Below are 17,741 nucleotides of genomic sequence, written 5' to 3'. Positions count from 1 at the left end.
CAAAATTCCAAACTTTCAGGATTGTGTGCATTTTAGGGTGGTTTAATTTTTTTTATTTCACATTAAGAAATGACAGCAAAGCTGCCCCAGAGAGAGAGAAAGAAAAAGGGCACCCACTAGACATCAAGATGGCAGAGACAATGGAATCTGTCACCTTCAACAATCAGTTCAGTTGACGGTGGAAATAACTGAGAATTTAGGGCAACAGTGGAGTTAGCACTGGATAAAAAGTTTCAGCTACATAAACTAGAAACTATATACAACAGCTTGGAGTGTTTCATTTAAGAATTTGGAAGGAACACCAAACTTCCACAACAAACAAAAGGAAACAGGAAGGAGTGGAAGAGTAATATTCCAAGGATGACAGTCAAAAACAAAAGTTCAAGGCTTCTCAAAACTCTTTATTCTCCAACAGTATACCAAATGCATATACAGTGCTGACCTGCCAAATGCGTAAACAATTCTAACCCTACATGGGCCATGTTTCGGCATAAAGCCTTCCTCAGGAGTCTGTCAATGATGCATAAGGGGAACAGGCAAATCTAAATAAATAGTAAGTCACCAGGTATATAAAATCAAACATCACAATGTGCCAAAGCAAACTCCGATATGTCTAGTAGTAACTGGGCAGGAGGCCAAGCATTTAGAATCAAACCAAATAATTTTCACCTAGTTGGAATCCAGAGTCAATGGCAGAATCAGAATTGAAGGCATTTCTGGAATCATGGCTAAGCCAGTGTCTGAAAATAAAAGCAATGCAGTCCCTTTATACATAGAACATGCATATCTCGTTTATTTATTTGTTGTATTTGTATCCCACATTTTCCCACCTATTTGCAGGCTCAATGTGGCTTACAATATTCCGTTATGGCATTCGCCATTCCAGAGTGAAAGAAACAATTGGTGTTACATGAAATACATGCATGACAATATCGAAAGTTCCGTTATGGCAATCGCTATTCTGGAGTAAGTGATAAATTGGAGTTGCATGAAGTACATGGATAGCAATATAGAATTACGCATACGGGTCTAGCGAGAGAGTGTAAAGAGTGTAGTTGAAGTGGTATTGTGTTTTCATTAAATTATTGCTCATTGTGGTAAGCCTTGTTGAATAGATAGGTCTTCAGAGATTTACGGAAGTTGATTAATTCGTAATTTGTTTTTAAGTTAAGTGGTAATGCATTCCAGAGTTGTGTGCTCATGTAGGAAAAGCTGGACGCGTGTGTTAGTTTGTATTTTAGTCCTTTGCAGCTGGGGAAGTGTAGATTAAGGAATGTGCGGGCCGATCTTTTAGCATTCCTGGGTGGCAAGTCAACAAGGTCTATCATGTATGCCAGGGCATCTCTGTGAATGATTTTATGAACTAGAGTGCAGACCTTGAACACAATTCGTTCTTTAATTGGGAGCCAGTGTAGTTTTTCTCTTAGGGGTTTTGCACATTCGTATTTTGTTTTTCCAAATATGAGTCTGGCTGCAGTGTTCTGGGCTGTCTGAAGTTTTTTGAGAATATATTCTTTACAGCCAGCATAGAGTGTGTTGCAGTAGTCTAGGTGACTCAGCACTAATGACTGCACCAGTTTACGGAAAATAGCCCTTGGGAAGAAGGGTTTTGCTCTTTTAAGTTTCCACATTGAATGGAACATCTTCTTAGTTGTATTCTTCACTTGATTTTCCAATGTGAGATTGCGATCAATGGTAACTCCAAGAATTTTCAAAGTGTCAGCAATGGGAAGGGAAAAGTTTGGTGTGGTTATAGTGGTGAATTTATTTGTGTTATGTTGTGAAGTATAAGGCATTGTGTTTTTTCTGCATTAAGTTTCAGCTGAAATGCATCCGCCCAAGAGTTCATGATTAGGAAGCTTTGATATCGTTGGTGATTTCCTTTATATCATGTTTGAACGGGATGTAAATTGTGACGTCATCTGCGTATATGTATGGATTAAGGTTCTGATTGGATAGTAACTTGGCTAATGGTGTCATCATTAGGTTGAAGAGGGTTGGCAAGAGGGGAGATCCTTGAGGGACTCCATATTCAGGTATCCATGGGGTTGATGTAGTTAACTGGGCCCCAGGAGAGAGAATGGGAACCAACCAAGACTGGTGATTTTGAAACACCTAAACTTTGCTCACTAGTAGAGATTTTACAGGCATTGAGAAGCAGTAAAGCATTTGATTATGAAGGAAAAAATGTGCTGTGTTTTCAAGACTATTCAACATGAATGTCTATGCAGCAAAAGGATTTTGCTCTGGTTTGCACTAAACTGTGTGCTTTGAAAGTCAGATTTGCACTCCTATACCCAGCCAAAGTAAGGATAAACCACCAGGGAACACTACAAGTTTTTACAAAGGTCAAAACAGCAGTGGACTTTGTGAACCACATGAATCACGAGGAACAAAGAGATTAATCCAAGGTCTGATAACACAAGAACTCAGCAAGGTCAATACCAGGCCAAGGGCGGCATAATAACTAGGAGTGTATAGCCAAACAAAATTTTCATTTCATGTAATTTCCATGAATATTCGTTTTATTAGACTTTTTTTTTGGCAAATTACTGTAACAAAACGTACAGTATGTCATGTCTGTAATGGTCTAGGTTCAGACACATGCATGATAAATAAAATACTAGCTAGTACCTAATTCCTCAGAAACCTCTTGGTATGTTTTTCTACAATTCATTTGCTTAGTTGTCCAAGGTACTAATATTATTTTGAGTAGTGGTGCTTTCACCTGAATTCATTCTCATTGCTACAGGCGTGGAATCCAGTGAGAAATATATCTAAGGCCAGTAAATAACTGAAGGATCTCTCTTTCTCTCACTGTGTCTGACACAACTCAGTATAAGGTGTGCAGCAGAACTCACAGAGAGCTACGAGAATATAACAGGAGCTGCAGTGTGAACACATCTGCTATGGCCCCTGGAACTAGGCCAAAATGACCACTACACAGGCCTCCTGACCTGAGATGGGATTTGAACTGGTGGTGGGAGTTAAGAAGTTCTAGAGGAAACAAAATATATAAGAAAAACTGAGGTTTTGAGTTATAAAGATTAACAAAGCTGTTACAAAAAAAATCCATTCTTGTACCTTGCCATTAGCTGGGATGTCACATCTCCCATGGCTTACTGTCTTGTCTAATAGCAGGAGGATGGACAGTGAACTCTGACTTTGACCATATTACTTACCCTTCATTAACACATAACTAGACTAGAGAAAAAAGGGCCTTTTATTAATGGTTAGTACTTGCTAATGACATTAGTGTCACTATCCATTGTAGGACTCCTTTGATTTCTGTGGGCCCTGTAGCAAATAGCATGCTTTTAGGTCCAGATGCTCAAAACTCCAGCGCTGTTCGGAACAGTGCTGAAGAAATACCACCCAATTAGGGCGTCTGAACAGCTCCCTCATGCTCAACGCTAATAACGTGCAAATTCAAGCGCGGTCATAGTGTTGAGCATGAGGGAGTTTTTGAAGCGTTAAGGGTTGTGCGTCAAGCACAGCTGTTGAGCGCATGCCCAGAGTGCCAGAGGGGGAGGAGAAAGAAGTGCCCAGCTCATCTGTTAAAGGCAGCAGCTCCACCCACAGTGGCTCCCAACTTTTAAAGGTAGTGTCCCCTTCACAGGGCCCAGGGATCCCACCGTAGCATGTGAGAAGTTTTCACAAATACTTAAAAGTTACATTTTTGTAAAACTTTAGAGGCAGTGGCTACCACACACTTGCCTGGTCTCTTTTGCTCTTCTCTTTATCAACCCTAACATCAGCTCGTTAGGTTCCCGGAGGTAAGGGTGCCTTTAAGGATGCTCTTCTTTGAGCATTCAGGTGCATCTCAAATTATCTAATTTACATGCAATTTGCTTGTTGATCCCCGCGCTGGAGTCTTTTGAGTATCCAGCGCTAGCAAATGTGGGCGCAAGTCCGGCGCTGATGGCCTCTAGCGCCCGCATTTGCTTCTAAGCATCAGGACCTTAGCGTGCTGTTAGTAAATGACCTTCTGAGTTGGGAATGAGGTAAATGTACATTAATGGAATGTGAAGGGGTTATCATAATCATACCTAGTACCTGCTTGCTATGGTCTCACAACACTATACACTAAGGCCTGTTTTGATGGTTAACCACAACCTTGGGCAATGGGCAGAAATAATTTTTTGTTGACTACAATTTGGTAGTCTTATTGTTTAGAATGACTGGAACACTGTTATGGAATCATGCCCTTTATCACTTGTAAGCACTACAATTACAAAGTTCAATTCTAGAACATTCTGGGATTGTCTGTAAGCTGAAGTGGGATAATATGATATTCAGAGCTACTGTCCCTGCAGAAAACTGAGATCTGTACCCTGTCTTTTCTATATTTATTTTATTAAAACGGCATGGAAATTGTCTTAATTTTGACTGTCTCTTGCTCATTCATAGTTAACACTGTAGGCTTTGGCCTGTATTCGTAAAACCATTCTCCGTGCATAGAAATCTTTGTATTCCTCAGGCAGCTCATCCAGTGTCTTCAAAGCCCTGTCTAGGATCTGAACAGCTCTGGAAGCTGCTACTGGATCTTTGTTCCCATATGTGTCTGTTTTATCATAGCACTCAGAGGAAAGATGTCTCCAGAAGACATTCACTGCCACGCCAAACTCTTCTGCAATAGTATTGTGGAACCATAAAGCTGTAGGAAGAGAAAGAAAGAAAAATGTTTTCACCAAGTTGTTAACTGAATGGAATAAACATAAAGGGTCAGAATTAAAGCCCAAAAACAGCATTTCCATTAAGATTGCAGGCAATGAATTCAAACTCATTCCAAGGAAACAATTCTTTACATCAACACATTAGTTCAGTTACAGAACATACTGCTGCCAGAGACCAGCCATGGCTGCTTCTGCAAACATTTTAAAAATACAGTTGCATACATACTTGAAATCACAACATGGAACAAAGTACATTTTTTGTACTTAGTATGTATCTATGCTACTGTGTACTTTGGACATTAATTTTCAAGACTGAATGATACCAAAATTATAGCTTTGATCCTGGCCCTGTCTCCCCATATTCACAACAGCAATGAAAATGGGATATGCCATGGTCTGCCTCGCACGTGTATTTTTATTACCAAGCCAAACTCTGTGCCCCTTCTGGAAGCTTTTGGAAACAAAAGTATTCAGGGCACATTTTGAAATGCTCATACTTACTTTACTTATTTATTTAGTTAGTTTGGCTAAAAGAAAAATCATGCAAAACACGTTTCTTTGAAAACAGAGGAAACTTCAAGCAGTCAGTAAGAGAAGTTGATGTTGAAGCAGAAACATCTAAAAATGTATTATAAGCAGTGCTTTTTTTGTAGAAAAAAAGGTGCCGGTACTCATTGTGGGCGGGGTCACCACATATGGCTCCACCCCTATGATAGCCACACCCACATTAACCACACCCCCTATACCAGCCATGGCGCATATAAACAGACATTATTGAAAATATTATAGTACTATAGGAGAAAAAAATAACGTGATTTTTTTTCATGATAAATAATCTCTGTAAGCTCTTACAGCTTCAGTATACCCAGTGCAAAATAAGACAGCCAATGTAAATTCTCAAATTGGACATATTATAAACACTAAAATGAAAATAAAATGATTTTTTTCTACCTTTGTTGTCTGGTGACTGTTTTTCTTTCCATATTGGTCCCAGTCTGTGATTCTGCTTTCCTTTGTTTTCGCTTAACTCTTCTGTGCCATTTGTCATTTTTGTCTCCTTTTTCTTTGCTTTCTTCAATATTTTTCAGGCTCTCTCTCTCTCTGTCCAGATTTAATTCATTCTTACTATCCATTCTTTAATTTCCTTCATCTACCTGTGGCTTTTCATCTTTTCCTCACCCTTGTTCTCCCCATGCCCCTTCCTCTTATTCTCCAGTCTTTCTCTATTCCCCTTTTCCATCCAGCAGCTCTGCTTTCTCTCCCCATCCTTCCAGTGTCTCCCCTATTTCTTTCTGCATTCTTCCATCCAGCGTCTTCCCTCTTTCTCTCCCCATCCTTCCGTTTTCCCTCTCTCTCTCCCCATCCTTCCATCTGTTTTTCCCCCTCTCTCTCCCCATCCTTCCATCTGTTTTTCCCCCTCTCTCTCCCCATCCTTCCATCTGTTTTCCCTCTCTCTCTCCATCCTTCCATCTGTTTTTCCCCTCTCTCCCCAATCCTTCCATCTGTGTTTTCCCTCTCCCCAATCCTTCCATCTGTTTTTCCACTCTCTCCCCAATCCTTCCATCTGTTTTTCACTCTCTCTCCCCATCCTTCCCTCTGTTGGTTTCCCTCTCTCTCCCCAATCCTTCCCTCTGTTGGTTTCCCTCTCTCCCCAATCCTTCCCTCTGTTGGTTTCCCTCTTTCCCTCTCTCCCCAATCCTTCCCTCTGTTGGTTTCCCTCTTTCTCTCTCTCCCCAATCCTTCCCTCTGTTGGTTTCCCTCTTTCCCCAATCCTTCCCTCTGTTGGTTTCCCTCTTTCCCTCTCTCCCCAATCCTTCCCTCTGTTGGTTTCCCTCTTTCCCTCTCTCCCCAATCCTTCCCTCTGTTGGTTTCCCTCTTTCCCTCTCTCCTCAATCCTTCCCTCTGTTGGTTTCCCTCTTTCCCTCTCTCCCCAATCCTTCCCTCTGTTGGTTTCCCTCTTTCTCTCTCTCCCCAATCCTTCCCTCTGTTGGTTTCCCTCTTTCCCCAATCCTTCCCTCTGTTAGTTTCCCTCTCTCCCCAATCCTTCCCTCTGTTGGTTTCCCTCTTTCCCTCTCTCCCCAATCCTTCCCTCTGTCTCTCTCTCCCCAATCCTTCCCTCTGTTGGTTTCCCTCTTTCCCTCTCTCCCCAATCCTTCCCTCTGTTGGTTTCCCTCTTTCCCTCTCTCCCCAATCCTTCCCTCTGTTGGTTTCCCTCTTTCTCTCTCTCCCCAATCCTTCCCTCTGTTGGTTTCCCTCTCTCCCCAATCCTTCCCTCTGTTGGTTTCCCTCTTTCCCTCTCTCCCCAATCCTTCCCTCTGTTGGTTTCCCTCTTTCCCTCTCTCCCCAATCCTTCCCTCTGTTGGTTTCCCTCTTTCTCTCTCTCCCCAATCCTTCCCTCTGTTGGTTTCCCTCTTTCCCCAATCCTTCCCTCTGTTGATTTCCCTCTTTCCCTCTCTCCCCAATCCTTCCCTCTGTTGGTTTCCCTCTCTCTCCAATCCTTCCCTCTGTTGGTTTCCCTCTTTCCCTCTCTCCCCAATCCTTCCCTCTGTTGGTTTCCCTCTTTCCCTCTCTCCCCAATCCTTCCCTCTGTTGGTTTCCCTCTTTCCCTTTCTCCCCAATCCTTCCCTCTTTTGGTTTCCCTCTTTCTCTCTCTCCCCAATCCTTCCCTCTGTTGGTTTCCCTCTTTCTCTCCCCAATCCTTCCCCCCCCCCCCCCCCCGCGACACTCCGGGCGAGTCCTGCACTTAGTTTTTTTTTTAAGACTCAGAACGTGCGAACGATGCAGCCGGCAGCGATTGAAAGAGGCTGTCTGCTGGGCTGGCGTCTGCGTCGGAGCTTCCCTCACCCTCTGCGAGTCCCGCCTTCGTTGTTACAACTTCCTGTTTTGCGGGACTCGCAGAGGGTGAGGGAAGCTCCGACGCAGACGCCAGCCCAGCAGACAGCCTCTTTCAATCGCTGCCGGCTGCATCGTTCGCGCGTTCTGAGTCTTAAAAAAAAAAACTAAGTGCAGGACTCGCCCGGAGTGTCGCGGGGGGGGGGGGGGGGGGGGGGGGGGGGGGGCAAAAAAAAGGTGCCGGTACACCGTACCGTTGCGTACCGGCACAAAAAAAGCACTGATTATAAGTGAAAAAATGTGAAAGACAGAAGATACCTATGTAAAAGGCCATTGCTTGAAAAATCTCCAGTGCTGGTCAAGCAATCATGGTGTATATGCTTCCATTCCAAAGGTATAAAAATATTTCAAATACTTAAGCCCCAGCCAAAAAAATTTCAGGAACCAGGAAAATAGTTTTCCTTGGCCTGATAAAATGTACCCACTCCTTTTTCGTTTTGTTATCTTAATTTAAGGTTTTGCATGTTCATTTTTCTAATTTTTATTTTTCCTAATTTTGGCCTTGCTTTGCTTCTCCCACTTCCCTAGATTTTAACATTTTCTTTACTACCCCTGCAAAGTTGTTCCAACAGATGCTGCACAGGTTCGTAATAATCTGGCACAACTATACCACTGCAGGGTTTTCCTTCTATTTATTTCCCTACCCTCATATCTCCCTATTTTAATTTATCCATTTTCATTATCAATTCCTCCCTCTCATGCCAGATTCACCAGTCATCTACTGTCAAGCACAGAGGTTCTCAACCCATTACTAGAGACATGCCTAGCCAATAAATTTCCCCAATAAATATGCATAAGATCTGCTTGCATGCACTGCCTCCATTGTATGCAAACAGATCTCACGCACATTCATTGGGGAAATCCTGAAAACCCAACTGGGTTGCAGCCCTCGAGGACTGAGGTTGCCCACCCCTGTGCTAGTGTGTATTAATTCATTGTATTGTGCTATTCTATTTAGTGGAAATGTTGGTGCATCACGTTTCACTTCTGTGCATCAAAGTGGTTTGTCAAATCTATGAGGTGGGCTTGTTTATCGCTTCCCTAAGATCCTGTCTCATGAATGAATCATCTCATGCAGCCTCCAGAAATTCACTTGCTTTCCCTTACATCACTTTTCAAAAGCAAGATCCTCAGCAAGCTCCTGTGGCACAAGGTGAGAGCAGGATGCAGCTCCTTCTTTCTGCTAATTCAGATGTTTATCTTTAATCAACCACAAGGTGTCAGCGGAAGAGATATGTCACTACCCTCCTATATGTCAATAGTACTCCCAGTGCTAGTCAGCCTGAATGGGAACTTGAATAGCAGCACAAATCCACATCTACTACATGGCAGGAAATACTGCTTAATACCATATCACTGGTCTGACCTCAGCATCATCCAATGAACGTTTGCCTAGTTTTTTTTGTCAGTCTTACCTGGAATAAAGAGAACATCTCCTGCTTCAAGGCAACATTCATAGCGTCTGGCTTTTGGAAAAAGTGGGTATTTATTTAGGTCTGGGTTGTCCACATCTAATACTTCTGATTTGTCTCCTGAGAAAGGGAAAAAGAAAAATATTTGGCACATAGAAGTCTATAGAACATTCTGTTGGCTAATAAAAACATTGTTCTTAACAATGCAAAAACAAGCTCTACCTATTCTATCATTAACAGCTCCTCCTGCTGCGCATACTTCTTTCTGACCTCCAGCCAGTGGTGTGCTGGAGCGGGCTCTCACGGGCTCGCGAGAGCCGTTTGTTAAGTTTTTAAGAATTTTGGGAGCCGGTTGTTAAAGTAGGCCTCCCCATGGCTATTCTAACAACTGACTCCCAAAACGTAGGCTTGGTCCCCCTCCTGAATTCTCTTTTACTTTGCTGGCAGTGATGCTGGCCCCACCAGCCAAGTAAATAGACTGCTGCTGCTGCTCCTTGTTTCTGACTCTGAGCATCAGGCTGGGACTTTTCATGCAAGTGCAAGAAGGTTCCATCATGCTGCTCAGAGCCAGAAACAAGCAGCAGAGAATGGTGACAGTCCATTTATTGGCTAGTAGGGCTCGGTAAAAGTATGCCTAGTGTGCCCGCACAAGGGAGGGGAGAGAGAGGCATGTATTCCCCCCTCCCCCCAAATTTCAGGGCCGGCTATGTCGGAGAGAGCCCGTTGTTAAAATTTTACCAGCACACCCCTGCCTCCAGCCTATAACAGGCTTTCAGAATGGACTTTGGGAGCTAAAGTCAATCACGTGACGTCCTCTGAACAAGAGCAGAAGCCAGAGTCCACTTATACTGAAACACATGGGCCTACTTGTGTTGCTGACAAATTGTGGTTCTTATTGTAACTCATTTTTGTTGTGAGCTCTGTTCAAAACATCAATCTTGAACTATAAGAACTGCAAAAGCAAACGGTAGCTCCATTTTTAACTGTTTTTATTATAAATACTCAACTGGATATTTTCATTAGAATCACACTGCTTTCAGTAAGGACAAGGCTCTAAGGCAGGTGAAACTACCAAGCTTTTTTCTTCCCTTGCTCGTCAGGACATGAATAAATATACTCCACCTTGGTCATCGTTATGGGTTTGGAGGGGTTGTTTATAAGTAAATAAATTATTATTGCATTGTAAACCCTATATAACGCACATCGATATAACGGGGGATCGCTTACAACATGGCCAAGGGGGTGGACCCCTTCCTTTTCTTTTTACTTTTACTTATAATTCTTTGGCCTCCATATAACATGGATTCACTTATAATGCGGTCAAATATTTTGGACCCAAACATCAGGGCTATATAGGGTCTGCAGTGTATTATGACAATTCATCCCTGTCATCAGGTATTGTCTCCACATGGATTCCATAACCAAAATGATTTATTGTAAGTGCTCATCTCAACACGTACTGTGCAAACAGCCTTCTTCTGGAGTTCTTAAGATGTAATGGATACAGGCAACATACAAGGTGGGCTTGGCAATTCTTTTTAATCAGGCCAACAATACCCAATACAATTGGGACAATCTCTGCATTTTTCCACCACATTTTCTTAGGCCCTCTTTTATCTAGCCATGCTAGCGGCTCCTGCACGGCAATGCTGATGAAGCCTATTCAAATTGAATGGGCTTTGTTGGCATTACCGAACCAAGGACCGCTAGCATGGTTTGATATGAGGTTCTTAGACTCAGTACATCAGGATCTTCTCTTTCTCCACACATAGTACAAAAAATGTTTGCGCTATTTTTGTTTACCAGAAAGTCCGCTTTTCTTGCTTCCACAGGCTTGTATAAGTTTATGTTATTCAGATGCCTTGCTCCTATTCTTGTGCTCTGTGTATCACTTAGGATGTCTTTACTAACCATACAAGAATCTAGCCCTAATATTTTCAGGCATATTGTTGGACTGTGAATTAGGACGCTGTGCAAGTCCTTTTGGATTAAGAGATTGGAGTATTTCCAGATATTTGTCTATTTTATATTCTATTATTTAAAACTTTGTACATAAATTTTATCCCTGATGCAGACAATACACTGAAACACAGCCACCTTGGATTTAAATTCAATCTGGGATTTTTTTGTCTTTTGAGTATATACAGATTTTAGCATAAAATTAAACGTTTTAAATCAATTGTATATATTTTTATTATTTCCTTGCTGTTTTCCTTAGATATTCTTTGGAGGTTCTTATTATATCACTTTACCTGACAAACAGAGCTAAGCGGTTTACATACTAAAATACAATGAATACACAGACAAATAAAAGAACTACAATATCGAATAGAATAGAGGGAGATAGAAGACGACACTAGCAAATTAAATAATCAAAGGTAAAAACCAAAGGGTGAGCAAGAAGAGGGGAAGGACAGCCAGGGAAGGAATGAATGTCGCTGGACTTTGCCATCCTCACAGACCAAAAGCACACCTGAACAACCAGGTTTTGATTGTTTTGAATTTAGGGAGGGATAGTTCACCAGGAATTTCAAATGGTTGTTCCAGGAAGCAGGGGCCAGGAAGAAAAATATGCTAGGATGTGTGCTCAAATTTAGCCAATTTAGGGCCTGGGAGTATCATCCAGTGGTCATTAATTGAGTGAAGCAGCCATGGAGGGGAATAAGGTACAGTTAAAGATAATAGATAAAGTGGAGAACCCAGACAGAAGGCCTTGAAGGCCAGAAGAAGAACCTTATATTGTACCCAAAAGGGCACTGTTAGCCAATGATGGCTTTTGAGGAGAGGGGAGACTGAATCATACTTCCTGGCATGACAGATGAGTCAAATGGCTGTTTGAAGAGTCTAGAGGTTTTTTTTTTTAAGATGCTTGAGTTATTCCAGCAAAACTGATATTGCAGTAGTCGAGCTTTGAGATTAAAAGTGAGAGTACTAAAGCAAGAAATGAGTCAAGAGATACAAATTTCCTTACACCACGCAGTTGTCTCAGCACAAAGATGCCAGATTGAAGGAGAGAAGAGATATGGGGGGCAAATGATAACTTAGAATCCAAGGTAACTCCCAAATAATAAAAAAAGTTGGACCGGGACAATAGTGGTGCCAAGAGAATAGACAGTAATCCAACAAGCCACAGTTTTGTTGGGATTGAGAACCATCTGATGAGAAGCCAGCCATTTTGCAATTGCGTCCAGGCAAGATTGAAGCAGAGCAATGTTTTGAGTAACACTGTGCATGTAGTACAAAAGCAGAATGTCACCTGCAAAAATATAGAAGGATATTAAGAAACTCTGAGGGCCAGATGCATCAACCAAACGTAAAAAAACTAAAACGTTAAAGTCCTTAACGAATTTTAAAAAACGAAGAATGCACCAAAAAACAAGTCGCACATGTTCGGTGCGGTACTGTAAAGTAGAATGCATCAAACTGGTGTACTCCCCATCGGTAATCGGTCCCTAAAACATGCGCAGAGCAACCAAGCGTTATGCTGGTTGCTCTGCGCATGCCACAAACATCAAAACAACCAAAAAAAGAAAACCAAAACACAAACACGTTGCATGGATAGGGAGGAGGCAAAGGTGCTCATCAGGAGCGTCCTTCACGGGCGGCCTTGCCCCCCCCCCCGCCCGAGTTCGCCGCTGCTCCCCACTTCCCCCCGCTTCCCCCTGCATCAAAACAAAAATCAAAACTTAAGGCTGCCCCGCCCCCCCTTCCTCTCTTCCTCAGCTCCGCCTCCCGCCATCCTCCGCCCCCGCCGCTCCCACCTCCACCGGGCCCCCCTCCTTCTTACCGGGCTCGCGCAGCGCCTCTGACCTCTGTGTGAAGGCGCTGCACGGGCAGAAAGAACAGCTGATGCCTCTTCGCCCAGTCTTCGTGTCTCTCCTTTCCTCTTGGGCCCGCCCTTGTCTGACATAAGTAACCTACGTCAGACAGGTGAAGGGCCCAGGAGGAAAGGAGAGACGCGAAGACTGGGCGAAGCGGCATCAACTGTTCTTTCTGCCTGTGCAGCGCCTTCACACAGAGGTGAGAGGCGCTGCGGGCCCAGTAAGAAGGGGGGGGCCCGGTGGAGGGGGGAGCGACGGCGACGACCTCGACCTCAGGGGGGGGCGGCGGGGGCGCGCCACAGGGGCAGAGGATGGCGGGAGGCGGAGCTGGGGAAGAGAGGAAGGGAGGGGGGCCGGGGCAGCCTTAAGTTTTGATTTTTGTTTTGATGCAGGGGGAAGCGGGGAGCAGCGGCGAACTCGGGCGGGGTGGGGGGGCAAGGCCGTCTGTGAAGGACGCTCCTGACGAGCGCCTTTGCCCCCTCCCGAGCTTGCCATCCTATAAGGTTTGTTTGTTTTTTGTTTTTCCAAGCCCGCACAGCCACAACGAGAGGTCCAGACCTCTCGTTAGATTTCACGGCGTTTCGTTCAGTTTTCCTGTGTTAAACCAATCAGAAAAGATTAGTGCATCTCGTTACAACAGGGTTTCTACACAAATTGCTCATCTACATTCCATTTTCGTTAGCTGCTACTGTCGTCGGAAAATGGGCTTTAGTGCACGCAACAGTTAAAAAATTCTTCGTTAAAGGCTCATTTAAGGCTCGTTAAAGTTTAGTGCATCTGGCCCTGAATGAGAGTGGCAAGAGAGATGAGGAACAAACTAAACAGTAATGGTGACAGAATAGACCCCTATGGGACACCACATTGTAAAGAATGAGAGGAGGCTGACGTTAAAGACTGGGAAGAGACTTTGAAAGAGATATCAAAAAGAAAGAAAGAAAACCAGTGTGAGACCGTACCCATAATACCTAAAGAAACTAAGGGCAAGATGCACTAAACTAAACGAGGCTTTAACGAGCCTTTAACAAACAGTTTTCCTACCCTGGCATGCATTAAAGCCCAATTTCCAACAACGGTAGCAGCAAACGAAAACGGAATGCAGATGAGCAAATTGTGTAGAATCTCTATTGAAATGAGATGCATCAAAGTTTACCGCTTGCCCTAACGCTGGAAAACAACGGGAAAGCTAACGAGAGGTCTGTACCTCTCTTTGGGGCTGCCCGGCTGTCATAAAGCATGTCATAACACGTTTATGTAGTGCGTGCAATGTTTTGACGCGCTATATATGCGTGGGTACGTCAGTGTGCACACTACTACAACTACTACTACTAATGATGTAGCATATGATATGTAGCATGATATGAGTTAATTGTCAGAATTATTGATTTTGCTGGATCAGATCTAAATCATATAAAAAATATAGCTTTAATGACTTATTGGGACAGAATCAGATAAACTGGTCTGGCTTTCATTTCACATTCCCCCTTTCCTCTGGAAAACTACTGAGAACATGAACTAGCTGGGTGGATACCTAAGGCCATCAACACCTCTCCAAAGACAACAATCCCAGAGACTACAGTAACAAAAGACAGTGAAACTCCACCTATTACTCAGACTCAGAAGTCCATCTATCAGACAAAAGAAGCTCAATCACTCTCAGACAATGGACCAGCAGATGTCCAGATGATGTCATTGACCAGGTGACCCGTTACTAAAAATAGATGAGACCATTTTACTAGAAAAGGAGCTGGAATTGCTGCTCTGGCTGGCTCTCTTCTTCTGGACACTGGGCTCAATGGATTCCTGACCGGTCGCTCTCTTCACTCTGCCTGCTGCTGGACAACACACACATCCTGACAAGACTCCTTTCCAGGCTCCAGCAACCAACTTAACAGAAAAAGACTTCTGTTCCAGCAAGGATTCCTTCTTCACTCCAACCAGCTACCAACTTCTAGCCAAGTGAGTTACAATATTCAGCATAATTTATAATTCAGACTTGATATCTTGAAGCACATTTCCACTTGTGATAAGATTCTTAAAAACTACCTCTCTCTTGTAACATTATTATATTACCTGTAGTGTAAATACACTTTTTTTTTTAAGTAAAATATATGGTTTTTATGTTCAGAGCACATGTCCTTTCAGAGCACATGTCCTTAAGCCTTGCAGTGCAGGTTAATGTAATTTCACAAAAATAATATTTAATTCCCCCTGTTCTTACATATTCTTATCTTATTACCTTATAGGTAATTGGTGGAGAATAGAATCAAATATATAATATAATTTCCGCTTAACAATAACACACGTCGGACAAATGGCTGCACGGGGAAGAAAACCAAACTTCTCGGATATGGATGTGCTGTGGCTGGCGCAGCTGTTCACCATAAATGAAAAACGGCTTTTCCCCCGTCCAGGGAAAAAACGCGACATCCTGAGGATGGACAGAGGGTGGAAAATAGTGCAACGGCTATTTAATAAGCGTTGCTCATACCCCAGATCCGTAAGTATTGGCAGTATAGTGACGTTTGTATGTGCGTGTTAAAACATTTCACTAATGACCATTTGTGTACTGGCCGGCAGTGTTCGTCATTTTTCTTTATACTGCCAATATGGACGGTCGTTATGTGCGTGTACAAAAAAGGTGTTTTCTAGAGGGTGGGGTGGAGCTACTGAGCATAACAGTACATCATTGGTTTCTTGGATATATTTCTTTTCACCTGATTGCCCGTCTTCTTGTTTTACAGGTTGAGGAGCTGAAAAAAAGGGCACGGTCCTTAAGGAAGTACAACCCAGAATGGCTCCAGGAGGTCAAGGATAACCTTGACAACAGCCCAGGTATTTGCTGGTTTCACATGAGTCTATAACTGCAACATGAGATTTGATAATGCCCTCGGGGGTATTATCTGATAACTGTTATTTTGTCTCTGCAGAAATGTCATCTTCTGAGGCTGAGGCAGAAGATGATGGTGATGGTGATGATGAGGGCAATGAGGGGTCCCTGACTGGTGCTGCTCCTCCCCGCCCTTCCGGTCCTGCCCCTGGTCCCCACCCCTTGCCTTATGCCCTTGTCCGTCCCCGCCTCTCCTCTGGTCCCCCCCCAACAAAGAGATCCCGCCTAGACCCAGTGATACGGCTCCCTGCCGCGAAACAAGGCCATTTCCACCTTTCCTTTCCTCCTCCCCAAGCAGACATAAGCCCCCCTGCCTCTCCCCCCAGCCGCACACTCCCACCAGCCCCCCTCTCCCCCCTTCCTCCCCCCCCTCAGCCGCACACACCCACCAGCCTCCCTCTCCCCCCTGCCTCCCCCCTCCAGCCGCACACTCCCACCGGCCCTCCTGCTACCCCCTCCCACGCTCTCCCTCCGACTTCCCTCCCCCTTTCCGAACGCCATGCCGGGGCCTCCACCTCCGCCTCCCCAGAGGAAGTCACCCCCCTCCTGGAGCGATTCCAGATGGAGGTGCTGGTTGTTGATGGTGAGTTTTAAAAGGCTCATTATGGGGGGGGGGGGGGTGGGGGGGGTTCTAAGGTGGGGTTTAGGATAAGGGGGGGATCAAAGGCATGGTTACCTTTAGTTTGGATCATTTGTTGTACTGCGCAGAATGTATACTTGGTACAGTTTGTGGTTATACTTGTTGGAATTATAATCAAAAGGAGGAATGTGGGGGGGAAAGGGGGGGGAACAGTTGAAAATGGATGTAAGAATGACGATGTAAACAGCTTTGAAGCTATGTATATGATTTGTCATCAATAAAACTATTGAAATATAAAAGGATTATTGCGTACCATGGTGTGTGCGTGTTAAAGCTGTTCATGGTGAATCTTTCTGACAGTCCTTCTTTTTTCTTTTCTGACAGGTGCCATAGTAGACCCCACAGTGGAGGACACTGAAGAATTCTGCTCTCTTCCCCCCCCCTCCCCTCCACCCGCAGCAGTTGACCGCGCTGTCTCCCCCATGTCCCCTGCTCCCACCCTCAGCAGATCAACCTCCCCTATCCCTCCCGCTCCCACTACCCTTGACCGTTGTACCTCTCCCATCCCCCCGGCTCCCACCCACACCCGATCCACCTCCCCTGTGCCTCCCGCCCTTGTGGACCGTGCCTCATCTCCTCATCTCCCTCTCGCCCGTATCAACCTGCCCCCGGAGGAGCTCCAGGAGATCGCCCAGACACTGCACCTGGGAGGACAGGTACTGGAGGACCTTTCCCAGGTGGTCCAGTATCTGTTCTCCCATGTAGAGCGTCCTTGAGGCCATCTCCTCCCCCCTTCCCCCCCCCATCCGACCCCTCTTCAACCCCCCCAACCCGTATATAGCCCCCCTTTCCCCAATATATCCATGTTAATAATTTTTATATATTTTTAAATACGTTTATAAAGGTTTGTGTTCTCGATATTCTGTGTGTTCTAGTGTTGTGATTTCCAAACTGGTTGTGTGGGGGGGTGGGACAGAAATAATAGGAACAGTGGTAAAGGGGCGAAAGAGGTGGTATATCTCATGAGCAGCACTGAAGTGAAACACAGGAGCAGAGGAGGAAGAAGAAGGAGGTGCCGGGCGACGAAGAAGAGGGTACAAAAAGAGGAGATTCGAGGCTCCAGCTGCCCTCCTAACCCTGCCTTTTTATATATCATTCAACATCAACTTTTTTAGCGGTAAAGACTATTCTGTGTGCAGTATCACATCAGAAACTAATGAAATGTTGATAGGCAGAGCGAGGAGGGGGGGCACACATTGGCTGTATATGTGCGCTTATATGTGACGCATCATCAACAAGCGCTGCACGAATGTGGGTGGTATCATTGCGTTTGATTTGCACGTGACACAGGCAAGCAAATCGGCTTCTAGTTTCACAATCCAGGCATTCCCTGGTTGGCTGTGCATGTGCACATATATATGACGTACATATTGTGCATTAGAAACAAACGCCGTTCCTCGTGTTGGCCTTGCT

The 17,741-nt window shown here is 44.3% G+C and overlaps 1 protein-coding gene across 2 annotated transcripts in view; it reads right to left on the bottom strand.

Annotated features, from left to right (window-relative positions):
• Window positions 1-1,998: 1,998 nt before the first annotated feature.
• TYW5 (tRNA-yW synthesizing protein 5) overlaps window positions 1,999-17,741 on the bottom strand; it is a 74,820-nt gene continuing 59,077 nt past the window's right edge. For both annotated transcript variants that reach the window (XM_030209987.1, XM_030209988.1), the window contains 2 exons: window positions 8,984-9,100; window positions 1,999-4,657 (listed from right to left, as the gene is read on the bottom strand). In XM_030209987.1, the coding sequence (XP_030065847.1) occupies window positions 4,401-4,657; window positions 8,984-9,100 (374 nt within the window). In that variant the 3' untranslated portion in view covers window positions 1,999-4,400. The remainder of the gene's footprint in view (window positions 4,658-8,983; window positions 9,101-17,741) is intronic.

Source organism: Microcaecilia unicolor, chromosome 7, assembly GCF_901765095.1.
Source record: "Microcaecilia unicolor chromosome 7, aMicUni1.1, whole genome shotgun sequence".
NCBI lineage: Eukaryota > Metazoa > Chordata > Amphibia > Gymnophiona > Siphonopidae > Microcaecilia > Microcaecilia unicolor.
This window is presented reverse-complemented; position numbering and strand designations above follow the sequence as displayed.